General features: G+C 37.4%; 1 protein-coding gene across 1 annotated transcript; it reads left to right on the plus strand.

The window, feature by feature from the left end:
• Window positions 1–5,098: 5,098 nt before the first annotated feature.
• On the plus strand, window positions 5,099–24,101 carry CAT (catalase). Its single transcript, XM_003206372.5, has 13 exons — window positions 5,099–5,361; window positions 11,087–11,258; window positions 12,380–12,490; window positions 13,806–13,936; window positions 14,604–14,708; window positions 15,562–15,687; window positions 16,670–16,861; window positions 17,431–17,583; window positions 18,374–18,512; window positions 19,906–20,036; window positions 20,667–20,774; window positions 21,269–21,355; window positions 21,807–24,101. The coding sequence occupies exons 1-13, from the start codon at window positions 5,296–5,298 to the stop codon at window positions 21,870–21,872; spliced, it is 1,587 nt and encodes a 528-aa protein (XP_003206420.1). The 5' UTR covers window positions 5,099–5,295; the 3' UTR covers window positions 21,873–24,101.
• Window positions 24,102–26,774: the final 2,673 nt, after the last annotated feature.

Genomic DNA, 26,774 nt, shown 5'->3' on the forward strand with positions numbered 1-26,774 from the left:
TAACTTCGATTTCTAACGTAGATCCCTGAGGTGTGTAATAATTTTGACTTGGTGACTAGATCATACATAATTTCTACCTACTTCCCACTTGGTTTTAGAGACGGTCATATTTACTCATTCATACCTTTATAAATTCTATGTATCTTCCTCTCAGACCCCTCTTGTTTTCCAGTGGTGATGCTATTACAGCAAATCTCATTTGCTGGCATTCCACTGGCTGGTTAATTATCTTTTTTTTTTTTTCCCCCATAAACTTCATGTGATCAGTGTTGTTTCTTCCAGTCTATTCACAGAAAAAATCAGAAATCACTGTCAAGGGTCATGTGACCAAATGATACATTTTAACATTGTTTTAGCACCAAAATTAACTGAAAACTTTTATACTAGACGTATTAACTATGCCTACAGCCATCATTAATGGTGTTATTCACCTCACAATATAAACATGAGTCACTCAGAATACCATTAATATGGGTTTTTCTTTCAACATAGAATGCTCTAATAATAAGTAATGTTGAGTTTATTAGGTATACATGCAACTTCTTTCATTTGGTTCACATAATGTAGACGTGTCACTATATTTACGTATATATGTACATAAAACTGTTTTTATAAAATTATACACATACACAAACAGACTATATCAGGTACACTTTCCCACTTGCAGTATGCAAATATTACACTGATATTTCTCAGCACAACATAAAACTATTATTTCTGTGGCTTGCGTATTATAGAATGCAATGTATAATAATACGAAAACTCCATTTGTACATCCAAGTAGAAGCTTCAGTTTGACTCTTTGGTATATTAATGAGTTGTACAAATAATTCCTGTGTATAAATATATACACAGATGGAGTCATAGTGAATTTAGCTGCAGACATATATCCAAAATTTTCCACAGTCATTTATCTAATTTTCACTGGCATGAAAAAGACCACTGGACCATTTAATGCAGTATAACAACCAAATAAGGCCAAAGATTCAGTGTCCATTTTTTATTTCCTACATGTTATTTGCTTAATTTTACACGTAACAACATGAAAATATGATTTGCTAGTTGACTTTTGCAATCATTTTACAGGCACTTTTAATGCCCTTTGGATCATCATTAGTACTCAGATTAGGATGAATAATGTTGAATTAACCAGCAAAAGTATATACAGAAAATTGAAAATAAATTCCTTGTTAAATCAGCCTCTCTTAGCCTCTCTCTCCATTCCTTTATTTCTCTCTTCAGTATCTTAGTTTAATTTCACAAAACTTTGTAGAGCAATGTTAGCTTTAGATTTTGAAAACCTAAGAAGTAATGGGTAGCATCAGCAAAAGGCATGGTGTGTGTCAGGAGCATGATAGCAACAGTACATCTTATGTACCAACTGCTAATACTGTGATGGAGAATTTAATGACAATATTTTAATTTTATCTCCTGAAGCCAAGATTTGGGTAGTACCACTTATATGGTCTTTAAGTGTTACTGTTTTGTAAAATTAAATGATATACTACTAGCTCACCTAGAACTTATTTTTTGACAATTTCTAATTACAATCACCTAGAGAGTACAATATGATTATGATATTAAGATATTACTATTTAAATAACACACATGATGAATTTGATTAAGTAATAGTATACACATTTTTCACAGCAGTGCTCAGAGTTGTGTGATAAAGGTAGGTAGCTAAAGCTTTTAGAATATTATGACCAGTTTCTGTTTTAAATAACTATGCTTATATAACAACATTTCAATTTTAGTATCTTAACCAGAATTATTCAGTTTTACAAGGACTTTTGGTGAATATATACAACTGCTTGAGTTTCTCAAAACTTCCACGAGTCACACTTGATTTATACTATTCCTGGTACAAAAAATCCTCTTCTTGGTACAGAATTAGACCGTATCTCTTACATCAAGCATCTATATTAATACCTGTAAACAAAAAGCAAACCAATTATGCAATTGACTAATTCAAAGCACAAGTCATTCTGGATGGGTGACCCATTTAAAAGATTAAGAGCCTCTGATTTTAACAATAGTATAAATCATTACTGTGTTTAGCCTTAAGTCTTTTCTTATGAAGAATGAAATATCAATAGGCAAAAGCAAGTTTCAAAATACACGTTTCATTGTTATTAGCTAAATGCTTCGTACAGTCCTGCTAACAACACAGAGAACAAATGCAGGCAAATATTCGTAAGCTTACTCTTTGATGTTTAACTCAAAGAAAATAAGATAAAACACATTAATACAATAAAATTGTATTTATATGATTTACATGATGTGAAATAATTTTATTAATACTAAGTAAAATTTTAATAAAATAGTTTTAAGTTTCTAAGAATAAAAATAGAAAACTGAGATATCCAACTAAATATGCGTTTGAGAGCCTCGCTGTGTGAAAAGGGCTGAATTTCTTATTCTACAACTGACTTTATTTTAGTTATACTGCAGCTCTCTTTTCAGCACTAAATATGAAACAAGTTCTTGACAGTGATGATCACTGCTTACGCAATTTAAGAAACTGAAAAACAGATGTGTGAAATAAGTTCAGGTGGAAAACAAAACCAAGCCTCATCTCTAGATGATGGTTTGGATTCCCTAGAAGATGTTAAGTTTGATATCATTAGTAGATGGGTGAAGAAATTAAGTATGTGATTAGTGTACTAGATTATAATTAGTTTTGTTAAAAATGAGCATTAAAAAAGAGAAATCTTGTCCTGCTCTTCTCTCAGTCTCTAGAATAAAAGCCCAAATGGCCATCGTGCTCTGTGCTGAAGTTAAATGCTTCGCTCATGTAGCAGAGGTACTCTGAGTATACCTATTCAGAAGATGTATGGAATGTGGGAACATTTGTGTATCTGATGAAAATTCAAGTAGGAGGTAGGTGCCAAGTCAGTCATTCAAGGTGGATGATATTTGTGAAACGAAAACTTTAGGAACTTACATAACTTAATTAGGAAATCAACTGATACTATTGACCCTTTATTCTTCCAACTCCAACCTTCTATGATCCTGTGAAACTAACTCTAGATCATTCTCTTCAGTTTGAAGGACTGCACTACAAATTATTTATGTACAATATGACTGCGTATGTGAAGCTGAGCTTGTAGTTCATGCTTAAACTCACTTTATTAAAAAAAAAACAAAAAACCCCCCAAATGTTAAACTATTATGAGTTTTAATCTCAGAAAATCTCAATTAAGGATGAAGTGTGGTTTGGATTACGTCTCAGAAAGACACATAACAACAGAGAACCAGTCTCCCCAGGTAAATAGAGATGATTAATTTGGAATTGTTTGAAGTTTGTTTACATAATACATATATAACAGGAGGCTTTCCCAGGCAAATGAAATGCCTCAGGAATCATATATCATAATAGAAGGGGGAAGAAATAAATTAACATATCCACAGCAAGATACTTGCGGAATTTAAACCAGTATTCACCACTTTCCTTACTGAAGATACAGATCATTCTTCTATAACGTGAGATAAAAGTACTTGCTTTACGTTTAACTTAGTCCTGGATATAACCTTTCTTATCAAATGCATTTACTTGGTTCTAATAAAACTAAAGAACAAAAATTTATGAAAATATGTTCCATTGATATTACTACCTGCTTTCTCTTGTATTTTAGCATATTTTAACTAGCCAATAATTAATCTCCTCCTGTTCTTTTTGTACACATACAAGTATGTATATATAGTATTACAACTATAAGAAGAAGGTTTTATTGGGGAGAGGAGATTTTTTTTTAAAGTTACTCTTATTTTGAAGCAGGTTTGTATCAAACAAGCTTATTTACACACGTTTGTTGACAGGGAATGTTAAACTTTAAAGGAAAAGCAAACAAAAGCTTTTAATGAAACACACATTTCCCTTCTTTTGCTGGTTAAGCAAAATCATATTTAAGTTGCTTCATTTTAACAAATGCGTAGATGCACTCCTAATATTAAGTCTCTGTGTGAAAACCTTTGTTTTTAATATGAAGAAGTCATCTGTTAAGGAGAATAGTACTGAAGTCTAAATGAGTACCTGAAATGTCCACTGTATGTTCTCAGAAATGGCTGATGGTGAGGCCTACAAGCATAGTTGCAGAATGGGACCTAAAATCTTGAAAATAAAGTTTACTGTGGATTAAGACCTTGTTCTGAAGCTTAGATTTTTTTGTTTGTTTTGTTTTGGCAGATATTATATGGATTTCTGCTCCGTACAAAGAGTTCTTAAATCTTTGTGGGTTTTCTTCTGCTTATTCTTACCAAATATGTTCTGAATGCAGCAGAATTCTTATATATGCAGTTGATCAGTATTTGCAAAGATGCAGTAGTCTGATGTATATTTAGAACAAGAAATATTAGAAACGTGGGTGTCCTTTCTCACCCTTCACGATGTTGAATTTCATGTTGAGGTAGAAAGGATTACGAGATTCTGAGACGGCACCAAAAACCATCCCAAGTGAAACTGAAGAAGAAAGCATTTTGCTGTTCTCACCACTGAGAAAATGGAGAACCATAATGATAGTCCCTTAGAAGTATCCAGACCTGTAATCGGAGGTCTTAAATAACTATCTACCTGATAAAGAATTATCTTATTGAAATAATGAGTTAAGATACTTTTTATATCTGTTAAGGACTAATGCTAGCCTTGCAGAAAAGCATTTTCCCCACTTCACAGGATCATAGAATCACTGAGGTTGGATGGACCACTAAAATCACGTAGCCTAGCAGTCAGCCCATGCTTATAATGGCTCCAAGCCACGTCCCGCAATACCAAGTCTGTCTTTTCCTTAACACGTCCAGGGACGGTGACTCTAGAGCTGGGGGACCTCGAGATTAAAAACGCGTAACAAAACCGTAGCTACGCACAGCTAACCAGACGCACTCCAGCTCTAACTAACGAGGCAGCACTTCGCAGCCCACGGGGAGGAGCCACGTGACCCCCGCCGCCCCCAGGCTGAGTCGCAGGGCGCCGCCGGCGTCCGCACACAGCGCCTCACTCCGGGGGCGGGGGGAGGCGGGGGTCTGTCTCCCCTGACTGACGTTCCTCTCAGCCATTCAGAGCTCGCGCTGCCCGCTGGACGCGGGGCTATTGGTCGGGGCGGCGAGGGGGTGGGCGCAGCGCCGGGGTAGGTAGCGTGGGTGCGGTCGCTCCCGCTACTCGCTGGCGCAGTGGAGCTCGGTGGGGTTTCCTCTCCGAGGTCGGCGGTAGCGAGTCTAATCTCAGTAGCCCGCTCTGCGCGTGCTTTTCTCACTCCGCAGCGCCCTTCTTGCCCGGGGGTCTCCTAAGCTTGCAAGATGGCTGACGGACGGGACGTCGCTTCGGAACAGCTGAAGCGGTGGCAAAGCCAGCGGGGCTCGCAGGTACCGCCGGGGTCTGCGATGGGAGCGAGCTCTCGGGCGGTTCGCCGCCGGCGGAGAGCTGTCAGCCGGCCAACGAGCCGCTGCGTGCGGGGGAATTAGAGAAGCTGCCTTCGGCCAAAAGGGGCGGCTGCCAGCCGTGCGCCGGTGCCGCTGGCACGGGCATCTCACGGCTCAGCCTTGTCCTGCTGGGCAGGGCTGGGGCTGGTCTGTGCCCGGCGATGGGGGGCTGGCTGGGATCGGCTGTCCTGTTATCGCGGTGGTAGAACTCGGTGACAGTCGGATTAGGGAACGGTATAGACCGTGAGGAACGCCCGGCGGTGCGTAGAGATGTGTTTACCAGGTTGGATTGGGGTGAGAGGTGGGTTGAAATCGCGTAAACAGCAATATGGGGCGCTGCCTTCCAAAGACGGAGTGTGTGCCAGAGTGCTTGGCTGAGGGTGTAAATGCCGCACCAGTTGGCTGCCGTTCCTTTTCAGCGAACCCCTGTGCCAGTTTGCTGCTCGGGACCTGCTGACAGGAATCTGTACATGGCGTTAAACGCCCCTTCTACTAGAACGGCAGCCTTACTAAACGTGGGTGGTTGTCATAGTTCCCACAGCTCGTAGTTATCCCTCGATTTTGTTCCTTTCTTCACAGCACTCAATGTAAGCAATGTTCTGACGATCGGTTGTGGCTTCATCGTATTCCAGCATGTTGTATAGTATTTTCATGTACTGCAGCCAATGCTGTTTGTATTAATGCCAGCTTTTCTGTAGTGAAACAGCATTTAAATATAGGCCAAGGTTAATGTGTGGATTGGGAGTTAACACGGAGCCTGTATTGCATAAGGAGTCATGAGACCTCAACAGGGAAAGTAGGGGTGACTTATTAGAATTTTAAAGTGACATATGTAAAGTGCAAAGTATCAGTAATGCCTGGAAGAATGCACTTTGATGTATGGTGTTTACAACAGCTGTGACTAAAATTATCCTGGCTTTGTTTCCTTCCTTTCTGCGACAGTGACTTCAAAAATCTACGTGTTTATCTTTTAAGGCTTTGACTGTATGCAGCTCCCAACCATTTGGAAATACAGGTGTCAAACAAACTCAGCTCCGAAAGTAGTCTGAGAGTTCTCTGAAAACTAACGCGGTTTTCCTTCTCTTTGCTCACAGAGATGGAAGTTGTTTTGTTTACCCTGCATGCCATTATCCTGAAACTAAGGCGACTATATATATCCTGCCGGTTGGAAGTGTTTGTACTGCTAGTGTCAATACTGGAAAGAACCTCTCAGAAAGTTTGCCTACACAAAAAGACCTTGCAGTCACAAAAATCTTAAGTTTTTTTTTTTTTTTTTCAGATGATTTGTTTCAAAAAGATGTATTTCTAGCCATTTTTAGTGGTCTTGTGTTTGCATCGTGGAAGAAACAGATAATGAAATAACCTGTCCATTTGAAAAGGGCTGTACTGTCTCTACAAACCTTTTATATTTTACTGCATATGTAGCTTCCAACTGAAATACAGTTTTCTCCTTTTCAGGTAGTTGTTCTGAAGGTATTATGAAACCATAGATGAAGCAAAAGCTTCTTTTTAAGGCTGGGAAGAGAACCATCATGTGTATATCCTTAATGACCGTTACCAGTGTCTTGCAAGGGCATTGTAGAGCAGGAGGTTGTAGGTATATGGGTTATAGTCCTGCTGCTGAGCTTAGAATTTGTATACAGTTTTGAAAGGATAAGTAGGGCTCTTATGTCGGCATGACTTCTCTGTGCCTTGATGGACATGGTGAAACTTGTTGGGATTTCTTTTTTATCCACATTACAAACTTGTCCTGTCTTAAATGAGTTTTGTAGTCATCAACAAAAAATTGATTAATTTTCAGCTGACAAAATGAATGAAAATCAAGGAAAAAACAGTGCAGGTAGTTGGGTTTCCAAAGGCGGGGAAAAAAGTTTTCCCTATGCAAACTAAAATTTTCTTGACCAAAAAGTTCATTTAAAAATGTCAAGATGCGTGAGCTTTTTATAGTCATATCTGCAGACCATTCCATGTTTGAAGGAAAGGCTTTTCAAAGCGGTGGCTTAAAATGGATTTCAAAATGGGCTGCTTGAAGCTTTCATACCCTAGTATGGAAAGTGGCTCAGGATAATGAGCTGAAAAATCGCGCTGCACTAACTTGTGCAAGGTTAATATCGTGAAGCAGAGTATTTTACATTTACTAGGCTGAATGACTGGAATGGGTAAGTGAATTTTTCCCCAAAGTACCTTGAATATGGTAGTATCCTTCCACTTACTTTAATATATCAAAATTTTAATGAAAAAAAAAAAAATCAGCTGTAATGACAACTTAAACAATCACCTCAAAGTATAAACTGCTTAATATTACTTTAATTAAACTCCTAATATTTTTAGGAGTGCTAAATTGCATGGGGTCTGCATGTTAGAATATCATGTTAAGAAACTAAACCCTTAGAATAATTCAGGGTGGGAGAACTTCCTGTGCAGTCAGGCTTCTCAAAGTGAGCAGGGAAAATCCCTTTATTTGATTTAAAACTGATCAAAATATAATTTTGTGACACAGTACCAGAAGAAATAATATTGACAACGGCTTCTGCTTTTCTGTTTTTTCCCTTGACAAACTAGAGATAATGTTTTAATTAAAGCACCTATTCCTTTGGCTTACTGTTCCTCTTTTTTGTTGTGTTTTAATGCAATACCTAGTAAAATAGCACTGTCACCTTTAGAGTAGCATATTAAGATGTAGTGTAGATATACAAACCAGTAGAAAAGAGTTTATATGTATGTATTTAGGAAAGTGGAAGTATAGACTGAATAGTGCTGTAGAAAACTTCAAGAAACATCTGCTGGATATCTCAGAGTGGCTGGTTTTTTCTCCTCTGGTACAGAGTCACTCCTACTGGTGTACGAACAAGCAGTGCTTTGGAGTGGGCTACAGGAATAGTGTGGAAGGAAGGGGGAATGAGGAGAAATATGGTCTATTTCAGGCAATTGATTTAAAGAGACAAGAAGTTCTTATTTCCTCTCCTGTTGGATATTTGTTGACAGCAGCGCTTCTGGTAGTCCTAGTCCTTCAGTGGAGTCTAGGATGATCATATCTTGGATTTGTTCTTGCTTATTATTAGCACAGCTCTTCCAAACTAGTAAAGGCATTCATGAGTACCTTCTAGTCTTTTCTGTGACTACAAATCTTTCCTTGTGACTTCATCCCTGTACTGACGTTACTTTCCCCTTTTTCCCTTACTACTTTTCAGAAGTTACTCTCATGCTTTTTCTCCCATATCCCCTCTTGTCAGGGGAGCAGCAGAAGCGTCAAAATGAAACTTGCATTTTAAAGTCGTCTCATCATATTCTACTTGAAGAAAGGTGAAGCCATGGTAAATACTTCTGAACCATAGAAAACTTTCTATCATTGTATATGGCTTTAACTCCTGCTCTAAGTGGCCTTAGGTATAGTGCTGTTCGTATTTACACCCCTATGATTTCTGTAAGTAGTTCCAGAATCTTCTGCAATTTTCTTGCATATGGTTGTGGCTTAACCCTGGCAGGCAGCTCAGCACTGTGCAACCACTTGTTCACTCTGCAGGTGATACGGGAGAGAGAATTGGAAAGGTAAAAGTGCAAGAACTCATGGGTTGGCGTGAAGACATTACTGGGTAAAGCAGAAGCTGCGTGTGCAAGCAAAGCAGAACAAGGAATTCATTCCTTAGCTTCCCTTTGGCTAGCAGATGGTGTGTGACATCCTTTTGGTCAGTGTGGGTCAACTGTCCTGGCTGTCTCCCCAGCTCCTGCTGTCAGGGCAACATGAAGAGGAGGAAAGTCTATGGCTCTGTGCAAGCACAACTCTGCTACAACTGAAACATGGGTGTGCTGTCATCTGTTTTCATTAAAGAAATACAAATATTGTTATCATGTGAATATCTACAAAGAAAATCTATGCCAGTCAAAACTATGACGTAACCACCCCTTCTTCCATACCATGCTCAAGTCCCATGCTTTTTCTAATGCATCTTCATTTATGACCACCCTTTGGTAATACGAAGATGCCCTTCCTTTGGTCTGTGGACCACTCCGGTGGAATGTCTGTGACTTAACTTCTATCTGTTACAGTAGCTCTGAGGATAGGAGGGGTGTTGCGTGGTGTTGCTGTGTGCCAATGGGAGCTCTACTTGTCAGACTTAACTGTAACACACAACTCAACCCAAAGATTACAACACTTTAAAGCTGTGTCTGTTACAGTTTCTACCTTCGGTCCTTTCATTCCAGTCTGTACAGTGTAACATGTAACAAACTCTTTTCTCCTTGCTTGTGTTCAAGCCTGGATTTGCCTGTTGGCGGTAGTCCCTTGGAGTTGTACCTGCTTCTTCCAGGCCTTACCGTGAGCCACAATCCCTTCAGATGTCTGTCTGCTAAGTTGCAGACTTACCCATGGCCATAGATGCTTTAAGGTCTGCCTGTTCTGGTGTGAGCTTATTAACAGAATGCAGCCTCTTCAGGAGCATACATCCTGTGGCAATGACTTATCCACAGTCACCTTGAGGTGTACCTGCTATGGTGTGGCCTTTTCAATGAGCCTCAGTCCCTTCAGAGATTGCTTCTGATATTCCTGCTGCATTGTTCTTATCCACGGATGCTTTGAGGTACTTTCACATGGTCTTATCCACAGACACTGCAAGGTGTACCTGCTATGGTGCAGGCTTTCTCATGGCCACAGATGTTTTGGATTATACATACTCTCATGTGGGTTTATCTGCAGGGCACAATCTCTCTGACTAGAGTTCAGCCTGGAGTCCCAGCCTATCCAGCCCAGGCTGTAGCTATTATCAGAATGTTCACAGGCACAGTAAAACAAGCTGATAAGGAGAAGAGCAAATGGCAGAGCAAAAGCAGCCAAACTCCTAGTAAGCACCAAACTCCTACCATGCAGTAAGTCAAGTAAGCCCTATTAGCAGCTACACAGCTGAAACATCTATACATCTGGTTCTAGTGCAGTCCCCACTCCTATTAAATCTGTCATCGTCTTGAACCCTTTATGCCCCACTTTGGATGGCCAGAAGGATGGAGTTATGGCATGTCATAAGTGAGCAGCTCTGCACCACAGAGCCACTTGCTCACTCTCCCTGGATAGGATGGGAAAGGAAACTGGAAAAGTAAACTTGAGAACTTGTGTATTGTCAGTTTGCTAGGTAAAGCAAAAGCCATGGGTGCGAGCAAAACAAAACAAGGAATTCGTTTGCTACTTCCCATTGATGAGCAGATGTTCAGCTGCTTTAGGAAATCGGACCTCATTGTGCATAGTGGTTCTCTGGGAGGACAAACGGCTTCACTTCCACTTTTACACTGGCTTAAATTGCGGAGCATAATGCTGTGTGGTATGAGATGTCTCCTTGGTCGGTCTGGATCAGCTGTGCTGGCTGGGTCCCTTCCCAGCTCCCTGTGCACCACAGCCTGCTGGCAGAGCAGCATGAGAAGTTCGCTTTTTACAAAGCGCTTGCTCTGTGTAAGCACTGCTGTACAACAACTGAAACATCGACTGCTTTCACTACTGCTTTCCTCAAAAATCCAGACCGTGGCATCAGATAAGTCCTACAAAGAAAACTATCTCAGCTGAAACCATGATACATACTTCTTTGTGTGTCCTGTGACACAACAGTTAACAGATACATGCATTATGTGGCTCAGATAGAGGGCTTTTGATTTGTAGTGTTAATAGTAATTTTCTTACTTTCAGAAGCCAGATGCCTTGACCACTGCTGCTGGCAATCCAATAGGGGATAAACTTAATATTATGACAGTTGGGCCCCGTGGGCCTCTTCTTGTTCAAGATGTTGTTTTCACTGATGAGATGGCTCATTTTGACAGAGAGAGGATTCCTGAGAGAGTTGTGCATGCAAAAGGAGCAGGTATGTTTTATAAATGCACTTTTTTCTCTGTGGGATCAGGTTTTAAGAAGCTTTTGAGTTGGCGTATCAGTACAGTTGGATTGAATTGTATTATAATCTATAATTTAATTAACAACAGAGCGGCAGGTAGGGCCTGGTTTAGAAAAACTATGTGTAGGTCTTTGGTCCGAAGGTAGATGGATCAAGTGTGTGAAATTTAAAAACAAACAAGAACCACAAAAACAAACCCAACCAACCACAAAAAATACCTGTAATAATTCAATTATAATAAACAGTTAACGTGCTATAAATCTGCAGTTCTTGATTAAATTCATACCAGTCGTTACGCCAAGGGAAATTTAAAGCAGCGAAACTATTAAAAAATATAGAAATGTAATTATAGCCCTTTGATTTATTTTAAATATTGTATTATTCACTCTACTCTCTGCTTCATATTACCCCTCTTCTCCGAAAGGATGTCTTATCCATCTTTGTTTTAATATTTGTTTCTGTGTTTTTTGATTAAAAACTTCACACTTTAATACCTGACGTATCAGTCTGCCAAAAAAAAGATGATCTTTAATACTTAAACTAGAAAAAGGTCACGCAGGACTAGCACCACTGGTTTCTGTTACGCATTGCTCTTAAACAATAAAATATGGGGCTGAATTTTATTGTAATATAAATCTGTAGAAAAGGTCCTCTTTGTAGGGTGGGGAGAACTGATTGCTTTGTCTTGTTTGAAGATGGACCGTTGATTCTGCAACATTTTCTAAGATCAAAGAAATACTTATCTTCCTCTGAGGTAAATGTATAAAATCTTGGCAGAAGTGCACCCAAAGAGTTACTGTTTATTATTTTGTAGAGTAGGAGTGAGATCTGTATTGCTGCCAGGAACTGTTAGCAGTCTGTTAAGATGGAGGTGGGGGAGCACAGTGCAAATACTAGATTGTGTGATGTCAATTTCAATCTGTAAAAACAAATTGGTGGTTTAGTGCATAGATTTAAACCAGTGTATTTTCTTTCTTTTTTTTTTTTTTACTTAATGTTGTGTGTTTAACCATAATTGAATAACATATGTGCTATGAGATGAGTGGAAGGAAATTATGTAGATCTGATCTTTTGAAATTATATTTCTTCAGGTGCCTTTGGCTATTTTGAAGTGACTCATGATATTACCCAGTATTGCAAGGCGAAAGTGTTTGAACACATTGGAAAAAGAACTCCAATTGCTATACGGTTCTCCACTGTTGGTAAGGCTCTAAAATTGTGTATCTACATACATACATGCATACATACATACATACATACACACACATACATATATAATCTCATAGTTAACACTGATATCAGTGTTTGAGTTGCAGAACACTTACGTTGTCTTTAAGATATTTGAAATGTTTCCTCCTCTGTGTATTTTATTTAATTTTTAAGACCTTAAACAATAGTGAACTGGTTCTCCGCCTTGTGGCACCAGCCCACTGTTTTTTCCCCTGGAATGTGAAAGAAAGGGTAGCCTGTACTATTTTTGGTTCTGATGGAAAGCTTTGTTTCTGGAGGGATCACGGTCGACACTTGCAGACTGCAGTTTTACTCTTTAAATTTGAAAACCTGAAATCTCTTATGCGGTAGGAATGCTCTGGAGAAGAATGCTGCTAAGTGTATTTTAGGCAAGTAGGAATAGTCAGTATTCTAAACAATCTTGTTTCTTTTGCTAAAGAAGTGAATGCATGAATTGGCTATGTTAAGTATGCGTTATAAAGCAATACAGTATACCTGATAGAAAAAGGGTCTTTTGAAAGGTGTGTATTACTAGACCAGTTTATTATACTTAAAATAAATTTTAATGAATATTTTTAGTTCTGGAAATAGCACTGGAAAAGGGAAGGAAAAAGCAGGAAAAAAAAAATCTCAAGGACCTGTAGTTTTTGGCTTACTGGCCTTTCTCTGGAATATTCTTTTGGAGAGAAAAAGCATGTAGCTGAGCTTGATAAGTAGATAAGTGCTGAAGTGGGGAGTTGCAGTGTTACCTTTCCTTTTCCTGCTGTTTTTGAACATGTTTCTTCTGAGCTATTTTGTAGCAGACAATCATTTTACAAGAGATAATGGGTGTCCTAGTTATTTCTTAATGATGGTTAACATTAATAGTTGCTGAATGCCTCAGAACACTTGCTGACGTATGGTGGAGGATACTTTTGCTGTGGTATAAATTCAACTTCTGAAAAGATTACTTTGGATAAAGCAAGGGATTAATTAAGTGTTGCAACTCTTCTATAAAAAGTTGCATTTCCATTGGGTACGCTACTTCGATTGCTGTTCTCCAAGTGAGAGCTTTCACAATGGGATTTGAGGCACAGAAAATTACTTTTAGGTAATTCATCTGCTTCAGACACTCCCTGAACTATTATTTCAAACATGCAGAAAATTCTTTGAATGTAATAGATTTTAATTAGAAATAAACAACAACATAAACCATTCTCTTAGGATCTTACGGCATATTCTCAAGTTCCATAGTTTTCTACTTTGGTTTCTTATCGTAATGCTTGTATATGTTTGTGTTTCTTCAAGCTGGAGAATCTGGGTCAGCTGATACAGTTCGTGACCCTCGAGGCTTTGCAATGAAATTCTATACAGAAGAAGGTAACTGGGATCTTGTGGGAAATAATACACCTATCTTCTTTATTCGGGATGCAATGTTGGTGAGTAAGCACTGAAGATGATAGTATTTTGTGGAAGAGACCAAAAGTTATTTCATACCTTGTTCTTGATTTACTGAGAAGCAAGAGTTGTTTTGACATGCTTTTAAATTCAGTCCATTAGGCGTTCCAACTGGTTTTAACTTGACAAGGTGATACTTAAAAAAAAAATTTAAAAAATTAAGAGCTAATACTTGATTACTTACATTGCTACTTCAATAGCACGTATGCCTAGTTATTTGCTAGTGCACGTGCTACAGGATAACAGCCAGCAAATAAATACATAGTGGCTTTAAACTTCCAGTTTGATCGGCTTCTCTGGTGTTTATATGCAAATTTAAGAGCATTTGCTTCTAATTTTATTGGACAGAAGTTGAAAGCATTTTCTGTCTTTGAACATCCTGTTTATCCTAATGTAAAAATTTTGCTTTCATAGTCAAATCAGTGAAATTAGGGTAACAAATTTGGTTGCAGGAAGTAAATGACAACAGAAGATTTTTCTTAGAGCTGTCTAATCCTCCAGTGTTTTGTTCCTTTCATAGCTAAAAATGTACTGAATAAAACTGTTAATCTTGTTTTGTACAAGGCTTTGCTTATTATATCCCATGTATTTGGGGATATGAACTAAAACTTTTTTTTCTCTCTTCCATTTTCTCTCTGGACAAATTAGTTTCCATCCTTCATCCATAGCCAAAAGAGGAACCCTCAGACTCATTTGAAGGATGCAGATATGGTATGGGATTTCTTGAGTCTTCGCCCTGAGTCTTTGCATCAAGTAAGTTTCTCTTCTTGAATTTCATGTTACAGCATGTTTTTAACTGAAACTGTTTTGTCTCGAAGCCTACGTGATTTTTTTTTAGGCACCATAAAGGTCAAAAGCCTATAATACCTTTGATACCTCCTAGGGCCATTAGTACTTTCTTCTAGTTTTGTCTTTTTTTCTTTTAAAGACTATGAAAAAGCTAGATTTCTCCCATTTTTGTGATCATATTTTACAGAGATGGAAAGAAAGTTCATATGTTTCTTTAATACTAAAGCCATGGGAGAGCTGATTAACAACGAACTGTATATTAATGTTAGCATATAAAGAAGAATGCTATTAGAAAAGTTAAAGAAAATTGAAATGCAGTTGTGTGTTTGTTTGTTTGTTTTAAATGAACAGATTAATATAGAAGTTTTCCAGTTAGTACTGCTTGGGGATGCAGCAGCCATTGTTTCTGATTGTAAACAGGAAAAAAAACCTTCATTCTGAATAACTTTGGTGCTATGTTTATTGCCTAAGGACACTGATGGGTTAGTTATTCAGGACTTAAATTTCCAGATTTTCTTTATTTTATAAAAAATTTTAGTTGTATTTAAATATCTATACTTTCCTGCTCTGTACTTATAGAGAAAATCATAACATTTGTTTTTCCCTTAATATTTAAAGTGGGCATCCTTGTTGCATGTGCAAAACCTAAGCAGTCCTGGCTTATTAAATCTTAAAAACTTAAATTTCTCTAGGATGTTGATAGAATTTTTGATGTTAAATATTTACAGTGATGCATATCATGTAGTAAGTGACCTTAGTCTCAAGTGGTTGTTTAATTGAACTGAATGAGCTAATATTGTGGGATTCTTCTCTTTAGGTGTCTTTCATGTACAGTGATCGTGGTATTCCTGATGGATTTCGCCATATGAATGGATATGGATCTCATACTTTTAAACTCATTAATGCTAGTGGGGGAGCTGTTTACTGCAAATTCCATGTTAAGGTGTGCCTTTTCTCCCCTTATTTATTGGAAGTAGACTTTATACTGAATTAAAACATCAACTCGAAGATTGTCTGAATGCTCTGTGTTTAACTCCTACTTTAATTCACAAGAGAATTACTTAGTGTATATACTCAACGTATGTTGTCTGTGCGTGTTTTCAAATCAGTTGCATGCATTTAAAGTACACAGATGATGTTCCTTAGAACTTCTACATCGATGTATGTAAAGCCAAAGAATGTAATCCTCTACCTGAGAGCTCTGTGGCTGAAGCCTGTAGAACTTTCCTACTATTGTTGGGAAATAACTCAATAGCACATCTCACTTGCAAACAACTTCCCTTCAGTTTTAAAGACATTGAAGCTGCTTAACTTGTTAAACTTCAGCTAGTGGAGCCTGGATGCCTACTCTTGAACCAAGGCTTGAGAAACCATTATTCTAAACTAAGAAGGATTGCATAGCAGCTTTTAGTCTTCAAGTTGTCAGAAACTTATTAAAATGATGGTGTAGTTAGTGCTGAAGATGCCAGAGAAATTGAAGTGGAAGAAAAGAAATTTCAAAAGAATATCTGAAAAGATGGATTCTATATGAATCTTGGACTTTCAGCATTGAGGGCTGCTACCCTTCTATCAGTTTATTTTAGCACATGGTCTGTGGGAAGAGATGAAATGATGGGACAGTAAAGGAGCACTCCATCCTGTGAGGGGAAAGAATAAATATCTTCACTTTATGTGCTGTAGAGATCGTATTTTCATGTTTGTTTTTGTATGGTATAGCATTACTTTTATTTCTGTTTTATAAGAGAACTCATTTTTATCTAGAAGCCAGCTGTTGACTGTATTGTTACCCAAACTGATATTATTGTAGACTGGGACGTCATGCTCTTTGTTCTTGAGTCTTGTTAAAACACATTGTTATTATTATTAATATTATTATTGTAATTTCTGCATGTAATACCTGGTTCTACTGCTTTTATTGCTTTTAGACTGATCAGGGCATCAAAAATCTTTCTGTTGAAGAAGCAGGAAGACTGGCTGCTACTGATCCCGATTATGGAATTCGTGATCTTTTCAACGCCATAGCCAATGGAAACTATCCTTCCTGGTCTTTCTACATTCAAGTTATGACTTTTGAAGAAGCAGAGAGGTTCCCATTTAATCCTTTTGATTTGACTAAGGTATCTCTGCTCTTCCTTGCTGAAACAGTTGCACTGTGTGGTCTTGGTGTTGGTCTTGTTTTACATCAGACTTCCAGTTGCTGTTCCAAAGAATAGCACTTGGAAGGTAGTAATGTAAACTTATATTTTTTCTGTAATATTGCCCACCTCCAAAATCTTTAAATACTTCTGACCTTGAAACTGCAACATGACAAAAGAAAGGCTAGTTTATCTAGTTGCATTTTTTTAGTAATGGAAAACAGTCATGCTACCAGTTCCGCATACAATACTGCATTCCTAGGCATCTCTTCAAGTGCCTGTAGGTATTTCATTTAAGCAACCAAGTGCTGGGATTGTGCCATGATGAAATTATTTGCACGGATGCTCCGTGTGAATTTCAGAAGACAAAGATATTCCTCAAAATGTCTGTTAGCAAAGTAGAAATTACTTCAATAATAGTAAAGTAGAAATTACTTCAATAATGTATTCTCTCTCAGTTGAAACTTTATTAAGCAGCACTTGCCTGTTTTGTTATTTAAGCTGCACAATACTAATCGCATTGATTTTAATGCATGCATTTCCTGATACAGATTTGGCCACATGGTGACTATCCTCTCATTCCAGTGGGCAAGATTGTCCTGAACAGGAATCCTGTCAATTACTTTACAGAGGTAGAACAGATGGCATATGATCCTAGCAACATGCCACCTGGTATTGAACCCAGCCCTGATAAGATGCTGCAGGTAATCTTCTGTTTGTATAGTACTCCTTGGGTGAAATCTCGTGTTTCGTTTATGAAAGCATTGCAATCAGTTTGTGTAGCAGCAGTAAAATAATAAATGGACAAATGGAAAACAGCTGAATTTTTTTGTCTTTAAATAATCACAATTTCTTGATATGATTATCCAGTGTTTAAATATTAAGAGAATGGAAACAACTAAAAGAATAGAAAATCCAAAATTTAGAGGGCATCTGCAATAACTTGTTGCTAGGAAATCTATTGGTCTGACAAGAAGAACTGTATAAGACCTTAGCAGCAATGTTTGCTTACTTATACTTTTATAGAATATTTTAGAATTAAGAATGTGTGAGTGTGAGAAGTGGACTTCAAATGCAGGACACAGAACTAATCTTAAATTTAAACTTAAGTTTAAAAATTGCTTACAAGTAGGAAAAAACTGATATTGCCCCTTGATATTTAGTACTGTTGTGGTATTTTTAATTTCTAGGCATGTAACTCTTCTCCTGTGTCAGGATAGGGTCAGTATTCTGAAACATTTTTGGTAATCGGTAGGAAATGCCAAGTTGTGTAAATATATCTCTACGTGCTGTGCTTCACAGATATTTTTGTGAAGTCAGTTTGTGTCTGTGTCACTTTGAAGGTGCTTTAAATTATGTCAGTAATGTATAAATATGCTAGGGAAACAGTCTTCTGCCTTTTACTATTTAGTATATAATGATTTTAATTGGGATGCACCGCATAACTGCTACGTGCTGAAAGAGCTTTAGTAATGTTTGTGATGCATGTTTTAGGGTCGTCTTTTTGCATATCCTGACACTCACAGACATCGTCTGGGACCAAACTATCTGCAAATTCCTGTGAATTGTCCCTACAGGGCTCGTGTGGCCAATTATCAGAGGGACGGGCCAATGTGTGTGTCTGACAACCAAGGTATTAATAGAAATCCTTTAAAATATTCTATCTTTGAAGTTACTGCAGCTTTTTATTTTCACAGCAGATTAAAGATATTTATTAAATAGTTTTTTGACTAATTTTTTACACTGTGAGAAACATTACGTAAGCATGTTAACATAAATGTCTTTTTTAACTATTTAAAAGTATGTAGGTGGTGATTACTACAACTTCTGTCTTGTATCAAGAAGCTGATATTTCCAAATTGGGTTTTCAAATTTTATGTGTGTAATTGTCACTTGTGAAAAACATTCATTTGCAGTTTGAATATATGTGTGTTGTATGTATGCATACAATCTGTATATACATACATATAATGGCTTTATATCTGTTGCATTAATCTAGAAAATCAGACTTTGTTTGAACGTTTGTGTGGAAAGTGTATTTGAAATCATTTAGTTTTATTTAGAAGCTTTAAAATGCACGTTAAGCTTCACTTGGTTGAAAAGTTTACAGATAGGTCATCTTCAGAAAGGGGACTTGCAGGAGAGCATGGCCACTCAAATGAGTTCATTAATGGCCCTAGATTGTTAATTCAAAGACTTCCAGGGACAAATATGTTGACAGTTTGAATTGAAAAGTTCTAAAATACTAATTATTTAATATTAAGTATGCCTGAGAAATGGTTTCACAAGATAATTACTTTTTCTTTGTTTGTACTTGTAGGCAAAAATCTGCTCTAAAAATTAGAGCAGAAATCTTTTAATGAGTCTATATCTGCATTTTTTCAAACCAGTTTGCAAGAAACTGAAAGGCAGGAATGTAAATCCCAACACTAGAATTTTAAATTCAGCTCTGTTGCATGATACGTTCTGTCAGTATTTGCCCAGTATTGACTGACTTGTATCTAAACGTAAGCAAGTATGTACTTGAGCTACGTTTCATGTCAAAAGCATGTATTCCTCTGGGCTATGAAAAAAACTTCATGAAGGAGGAAGTGGAAATGTTTGGAAAACAGGAACTTGAAAGCAGCTTTTAAGAAGCTCTGTAAGTTCATTGTGTTGAAAAAAAAAAAATGTGAAGGGTCAAATTCAAGATTTCAAATAAGCAGACGGAAGTATGTTTTCATTGCCTTTGGACTAAAATTTTGAATGACTCCCGTGATTTTATTAAAACTCTGAGCAACGGTGTAGAGGAAGTGGCAGGCCTCCTTATTTTTGGAACAGAGCAGTTTTTTTTATCCTGAGATCTATGTAAATTCTTCTTGTACTAAGTACTTTTTAAAATGCTGGCTAAAAGAATGCTGCTGTTGATAACCGTATATTGATATCCTTTTTCAGTAAGATGGATCAAAATTGGGTAATCGGTTTTTAGATTATTGCTATTTATTTATTTTAATTTTCTTAATATTTTTTTTGTGTTCCCTCTTTAGGTGGTGCCCCGAACTATTATCCCAATAGCTTTACTGGTCCAGAAGATCAGCCTGTTCTGAAGGAGAGCCGCATGTCTGTTTCGGGAGATGTGCAGCGTTTCAGTAGTGCAAATGAAGATAATGTGTCTCAGGTATGATGCGTAAAGGGACTTTATACTGCTTTTGCTTATATATTTGCTGTACTGCTTATTACAGAAGATGAGCATATAGTCTGTATAAACAATATCAACAGTGATCAATCAAACATGAATATCTTTGATGCATTTGGGTTAACCTGAAATTAAGTGCTTATAAAATTTTGAAAGATCTCCGTACAGCTTAATAATGATTAATAACTGAATTCTTGCTGACAGGACCATTAATGAGTTCTCATAGACCTCTGACATCATATTTTGAGCACTCATATCTAGAGAAAGTGGTGTTCAGTTTTCCTGCAACTGGTCTATGCAGATAGCAAAACTAGAATATGCATGTAATGTAATGAGCTCCAGTTCCTTAATTTGGAGTGCAACAGTACATACTTGTTTTCGTTAACTAGGTAAGCATCAGTGATTTTAAGCTAGAAATGAAAAGGGTTGTTAACGGATTTGCTGGGTGGGTGGGGGGGAGCAAAAATTAGTTGCCTAGGAGTTGAATTTAAATGTTGCCTTACTAATGATAGCTATTATTTCTTTGATAATAATGAATTCTGAATAATGGGCTGCTGCTGGTAGAATGACTTACTTTTGGAAATTTCAAATTTTTTTTTCACTAATTATAAGGTGCGAGACTTCTATCTCAAAGTGTTGAAGGAGGATGAACGCCAAAGGCTGTGTAAAAATATCGCTGATCACCTTAAAGATGCTCAACTTTTCATTCAAAAGAGAGCTGTAAGTAGTCTGTTTGCTTTCAGTCTTTGCTCTTTTTTTTCGGCAGTCCAGGAAGTCTAGCAACTTTGTCAAAATAACACTGTGCTTATGGAGACGAAGATAAGGAATTCTGCTTCTAGATAATTTGCAGACTTTTCTTTCTTATGCAGGAATTACAAATACAGAACATTTTAATGTGTGAATATGTGTAAATAATGTAGAATATGTTGAAAGGACTTGTTCCTAATAAGGAAAATTAGAAGTTGAACACCAGGGATGTCTTTATGTTTATCTTTGCACTTCAAAAATCAGATGATTTGTTTAAATTCAGGAAAGGCCTTTTATGTATCCTTAAAGAAACAATGATTCATTGTGTTCATTGCTCCTTTCTGGTTGCTGAAAATCATACTTAATTTTGAAAAAGCTTTTCTATCCTTCTATTCTTCCTTCCATATTCTGATTACAGAACACAGAATAGGGGAAATCATTGCATTTTATGTTGTCTTCCTGTTTAGGTGAAAAACTTCACTGATGTTCATCCTGACTATGGCGCGCGTATTCAGGCACTGCTGGACAAACACAATGCTGAAACTGGGAAAAAGGTGCGCTATTGACTTGTGTTGCTGAATTTTGTTGAGCCAAATATTTTAGTTTTATTCATATGTTTACCAGAATGAAGAATCTATTTTAACTTGCATTTGATTTTAAATGGGAGAAGTCAATGCATGTGGAAGAATTACAAAATGAGGGAACATCACTCTCTAAAAAAAAAAAAAAGACTCGTTAATTAACATTTAATTTAACGTAGTTAGTTGCTTTACAAAGGTTTGAAAAATAAGTGGAAGTGCTTTCAAAGGGGTGTTCAGGCTGATTCTTCATACCAAATGATTATCCACTTTCTGTAGTAGTAAAAAACACTTTAATGGGACTTTTCTGACTACGCAGAATAAAAAATTGTTGCTCAATTGTAGTTTTTTTTTTTTTTTTTTCTGCAATTTCTGTGACTGCTGTAATGGAACTTGCTCTGAGTTTTTCTCTTGTGTCTCTTTTCAGGATGTAATTAGAACATACACACAAGCCACTTCTCGTGTGTCTGCCAAAGAGAGATCCAACTTGTAAAGTGTGCTGAAGAGAATCACCATATGAATTTTGTGTCCATACAACTGCGGGACATCCGGTTGAAAATGCTATTGAATGTGGCAGAATTCCTCACAAATTTTTTTACAGGCTTGATTTATTAAGCTTTCAAGTGCCTGTATCTGTACTGGAAACAGTAAGTAACACAAGCTAACAATCCTAGTGCCTTTCAACACTAGTGCTTTACTGCTCGCTAAAAACATGGTGTTTTTAAGGAAACTAAAAAGTTTTCATTTCTAAGAGGAAACATAAATTCAAGTTCTATTCCATTTTTTTAAAATGTAAAACTTTCTCTGGCTAAATTGCACAATAAGACTTAAATGATGATACTGTGATTATCCTTATGGATAAACTTGTTCATTTTAAAAAGCTGATAGTACTTAGTAAAGTAGTTACCTGAATGTATTCGTAGGTGCTTCCTTTTGAAATTGTTTTGTCTTCCTGAATAAAAATAATACATATGCAGTAGTTCTGGTAAAATATTGGTTGTTTCTCAATCCTTTGTAAAACATGAAGCTGAATAAGAAGCTTATCTCATATATGTAACTTTCATTCCAAACACATATTGAAGATAATAAATCTCTACTTATTAATGCAGTGTCAGAGATAACTGATTCAAGGGAGATGGTGGGGGCAGTTATTTTCTACTTGCATACGCTTTACAACCAAAGTGATCACATCTTACAAGTCCATAGGGGGGAAAAAATGTTTTTTCTCATTTACACATATTTAAATTGATAAACATTGATTTTTTTTTTATCCAAATGTGCGGAATATTAACCTCCAAATACATTGATAAGCTTAGATGCCTTAAACTATTCCCAATAGCTCCTCAAGTTATTTGACTGCTGTAATCTGATATTGCTATCTGTTGCTTAAGCCAGAGCTGGTTTTCAAAATTAAAGTCTAATTGAAATGGTGTGTTTGTATGCATGCATGTTCATCTGTGTAGGGATAAAAGGGATAAAATCTGATTTTAGACGTATTGGAATGTTGTACACTGTTTGCAATTTAGTTAATCAGTACAAAAAGAAATTGCAACCCTTTGGATTGAGAAGTGTTCGTTCTTCTGATAGTTCAAAGGAGTTTCTTTAGCATATTGATATTTTACCTAAAATTTTGGAGTATAATCTTTAATAGTACCTTATGAACTGAGACATAATGAAAGTGTTTATGTTTTAGCTGTATCCTGAGCTCTTAAGTTTTATAATAATTACAGAATTTCTGGTTTTATTGTACCTGAATATGTATGGCGTTGGCCTAAGAAAGTACAGTCAGTGCCTGAATGTTTCACAATATGTTCATACAACAAAGCCATGACTTAAGCTACTTTTTTTTAATAGAGGCCAAAAATCCCAACAAGTATTTTTTCTTAATTAACTTGAAAGTATCACCCAATTATGGGGTAACTAGTGTTCAAGCTGATGGTTGGAATTTAGAATAAAAATTTGCCATACCCATTACACATTGAAGCTGTTCCTAATAGAGTAAAAATGTTCTCTAACTGTGCTCAATAGGCAATTTGCCATGTATCTATACTTCCAGCAAGTATTAATAATTCTGCCTGTTACTTTTCCCTCTTCCCTTACCAAAGAGAAAGATCAGCATGTATGTGTAATCAGTCCAGATCTTAGTTACACAACGTTGCCCTCAATTTGAAATATACTCTTTCCTTGCTTGCCTGCTAATATTGCTTTACTAGCATTTGGATTGAAAGAAGCACTGATTGATGATAAAAGATTTCAGAGCCGAGCTACTAGCTTTTAAGCAATTATTATACCAGTTTCAACAGTTGGTGCATTTGAGGATCTACCTTGGATTGTATTTTGAGTAGGGGTACTCCTTGATTTGGATCTCAAACACGAATTAGCTTTATGAGAAGTGATACAGATAGACTGGAAAAAAAATTGATACTGTTACCTAGAAACATTGTAGAAAGCTATTCCAATCCATTTACATACTAACCTATTGCAAAAAAACCATCTGTGTGATAAAGTAAAATGATATTAAATGGTCTGTTTTATCCTGGAATTTGTCTGAATAATTTCATGATCAGGCTGGTGGGAATTTTTTTTGCTGACACAGAAAATCCTAATGAGTCTTGAGAAGGAGTATGCAAGACTTAGTCTGTAATTTTCGTGATCTCTGGTAAATGGATTATGTTGCCTTTCTTTTGTTTCTGAAATAAAACAATTAAAAATTTCTTAGTTACATGTTGCCTTTTTTTGTGAGCATGTATTCAATCAGTTTATTTTAAATGAAAGTATGAAAGTTGTTAATTTGGGTTTGTTTTTTTTTTTTTTTTTTTTTTTTTGCGATAGTGCAGAAGCCATTGAAGTTCTGGGGAATTGGTATGTATTTTAGACCATAAGTTACTTGGACTGCACAAGCTCCAATGAAGATCTCATAAGCAAACAAAGGTTTTAGACTCAGACTGACACTTCAAATTCATGTGATGGTGCCAACAAGTAAATTCTATTCAGTACTGATAGGACAAATTACCTGTTTGAAACCTTCTCTTTAATTTGTAAAGCCTTCTGAGAAGAGAATGCTGCTTGAATCTGTGGTACAGCAGTGCCTGAGACTATGTACCCTATGAAAGGGGAAAAAATTGCTTTTGAACTTCACTGTGGCTTTTGTTGATGGAGCCTTCCTTAAGGCTCTGTATGCTAAGGGACCTTTTGATATTTTTCATCTAAAATTTTCAATTTCAATTTACAGAACAGTCATAAGTTCATCCAGTTTTTCATCAAAGTTAACTCATTCTGTTGGATTCTACTAATAAAGCACACGCAGTTGAAATAAAACATTTGAAATATGTCTCAGTGTTACCATAAAGCCTTTCAAAAGGCTGTCTGTATGGATAGTTGTTCTTCAATATATATTACCCAAATGCTCAACTTTCCTTTTCTTATATTGCACTTGCTACTTTTTCTTCATGGGCAAGGAACAGAGATATCTTGGGACAGCTCATACAACTGGATTGCTGTAATGGATGGTTATTTCCTCTTGAGGAAAGATAGGCTGGCAAGGTGTTGGAGTTGCTCTTTATGTAAGACAGCAACTAGAATGTATTGAGCACTACTTGGAGGGAAATGGTGATCAGGGGGAGAACTTGTGGGTAAGAATTAAGGGGCAGGCTAACATAGGTGATACTGTTGTGGGTTTGTACTACAGACTGCCTGATCAGGAGGAGGAAGCGGATGAGGCCTTTTACAAACGTCTGGAAATAACCTCACCCTCCCTGGCAATGGCTCACATGGGGGACTTCAACCATACTGAGATTTGTTGTAACATGGCCAGGCACACAAGGTCCAGGTGGTTCCTGCAATGTTTTGATAAATTTTGACACAGGTGGTGGGAGGGGCTGATGAGGAGGGGTGTGCTACTTGATCTTATTTTTTCCTAACAAGGAAAGGCTGGTCAGTGTTGTGGTGGTTGGAGGAAGCTTAGGATGCAAGATGGTGGAGTTCTAGATTTTGTGTGGAAGAAACACAAGAAAAAGCAGTAAATAGTAAATAGCAGTAAATAGAATTACTGCCCTAGACTTCAGGAGAGCCAACTTTGACTTTTTCAGATGTACTTGGAGGTGTCCCATGGACTAGAGTGTTAGAAGGTAAGAGGGCCCAGGAGGACTGGATGGCACTTTCATACCACTTCTTTTATGTTCAAGATCAGTGCATCCCTCAGAGTAAGAAATACAGGGAGATATGGCTAGAGGCCTGCTGGATGAGCAAGGAACTTGTGGATAAAAGGAAAGGAGAAAGTCCATTAAATTTGGAAAAAAGGCCTGTTCACCTGGGGAGATTATAGGAACTTTGTCAGGGTCTGTAGGGATGCAACAAGGAACGTCAAGGCACTCCTGGAATTAAACCTTGCAAAGGAAGTAGAAGATAACAAGTTTAGGGGTTTTTTGTTTGTTCATTTGTTTTGTTTGTGTTTTTTAAGCATGTCAACAGTGAAAGGAAGACAGGAAAATGTGAATCTGGGTGTCTTCAAAACAGGGCATTGAAAAGGCAGAGATTCTAAATGCCTTTCTTGCTGTAGTCTTTATTGTTACGACTAACCCTCTGCAATTTCAGACCATGGTGGTATGACAGTCTAGGTGAAGGAAGACTTTCCATTGGTCGAGATAGATCTGGTCAGAGAGCATCCAGCTAAAATCAAGACACACAAATCCATGGACCCCAATGGGATGCACCCACTAGTGCTGAGAGAGCTGACAGAGGTGATCGCTGAACTGCTCTCTATCATCTTTGAAAGGTCCTGGCAAACGGGAGACATGCCTGAAGGCTGGAGGATAGCCAGTGTCACTCCAGTCTTCAAAAAGGGCAAGAAGGAGAATCTGGGAAACTACAGGCCAGTCAGCCTCACCTATGTCTCTGGAAAGGTGATGGAACAACTTGTTCTGAATGCTATCTGCAAGCAGTTGGAAAGGAAGATTATCAGGAGTAGTCAGCATGGGTTCATGAAGGGGAAATCATGCTTGACCAACCTGCTAGCCTTCTACAGTGTCATCACTGGCTGGGTAGATGAAGGAAGAGTGGATGTTGTGTACCTTGACTTCAGCAAGGCATTTGACAGTTTCCCACAACATCCTTGTTATGAAACTTAGAAGATGTGGGGTAGGTGAGTGGGTGGTGAGGTAGATTGAGGGCAACAGAAGCATCAGCAGTGCAGAGTCCAGTTGGAGGCCTGTTACTAACAGTGTTTCACAGGAGTTGGTTCTGAGTCTCGTCTTGTTCAACATCTTCATTGGCAACCTGGATGAGGGAATAGAGTTCCCCCTCAGCAAGTTTGCTGATGATTCAAGCTGTGAGGATTGGCTGACGCACCTGTGCTGCCATCCAACAAGACCCAGACAGGCTGGAGGTTTGGGCAGGG

The sequence above is a fragment of the Meleagris gallopavo genome, chromosome 5, assembly GCF_905368555.1.
Source record: "Meleagris gallopavo chromosome 5, MGAL_WU_HG_1.1, whole genome shotgun sequence".
Classification (NCBI taxonomy): Eukaryota; Metazoa; Chordata; class Aves; order Galliformes; family Phasianidae; genus Meleagris; species Meleagris gallopavo.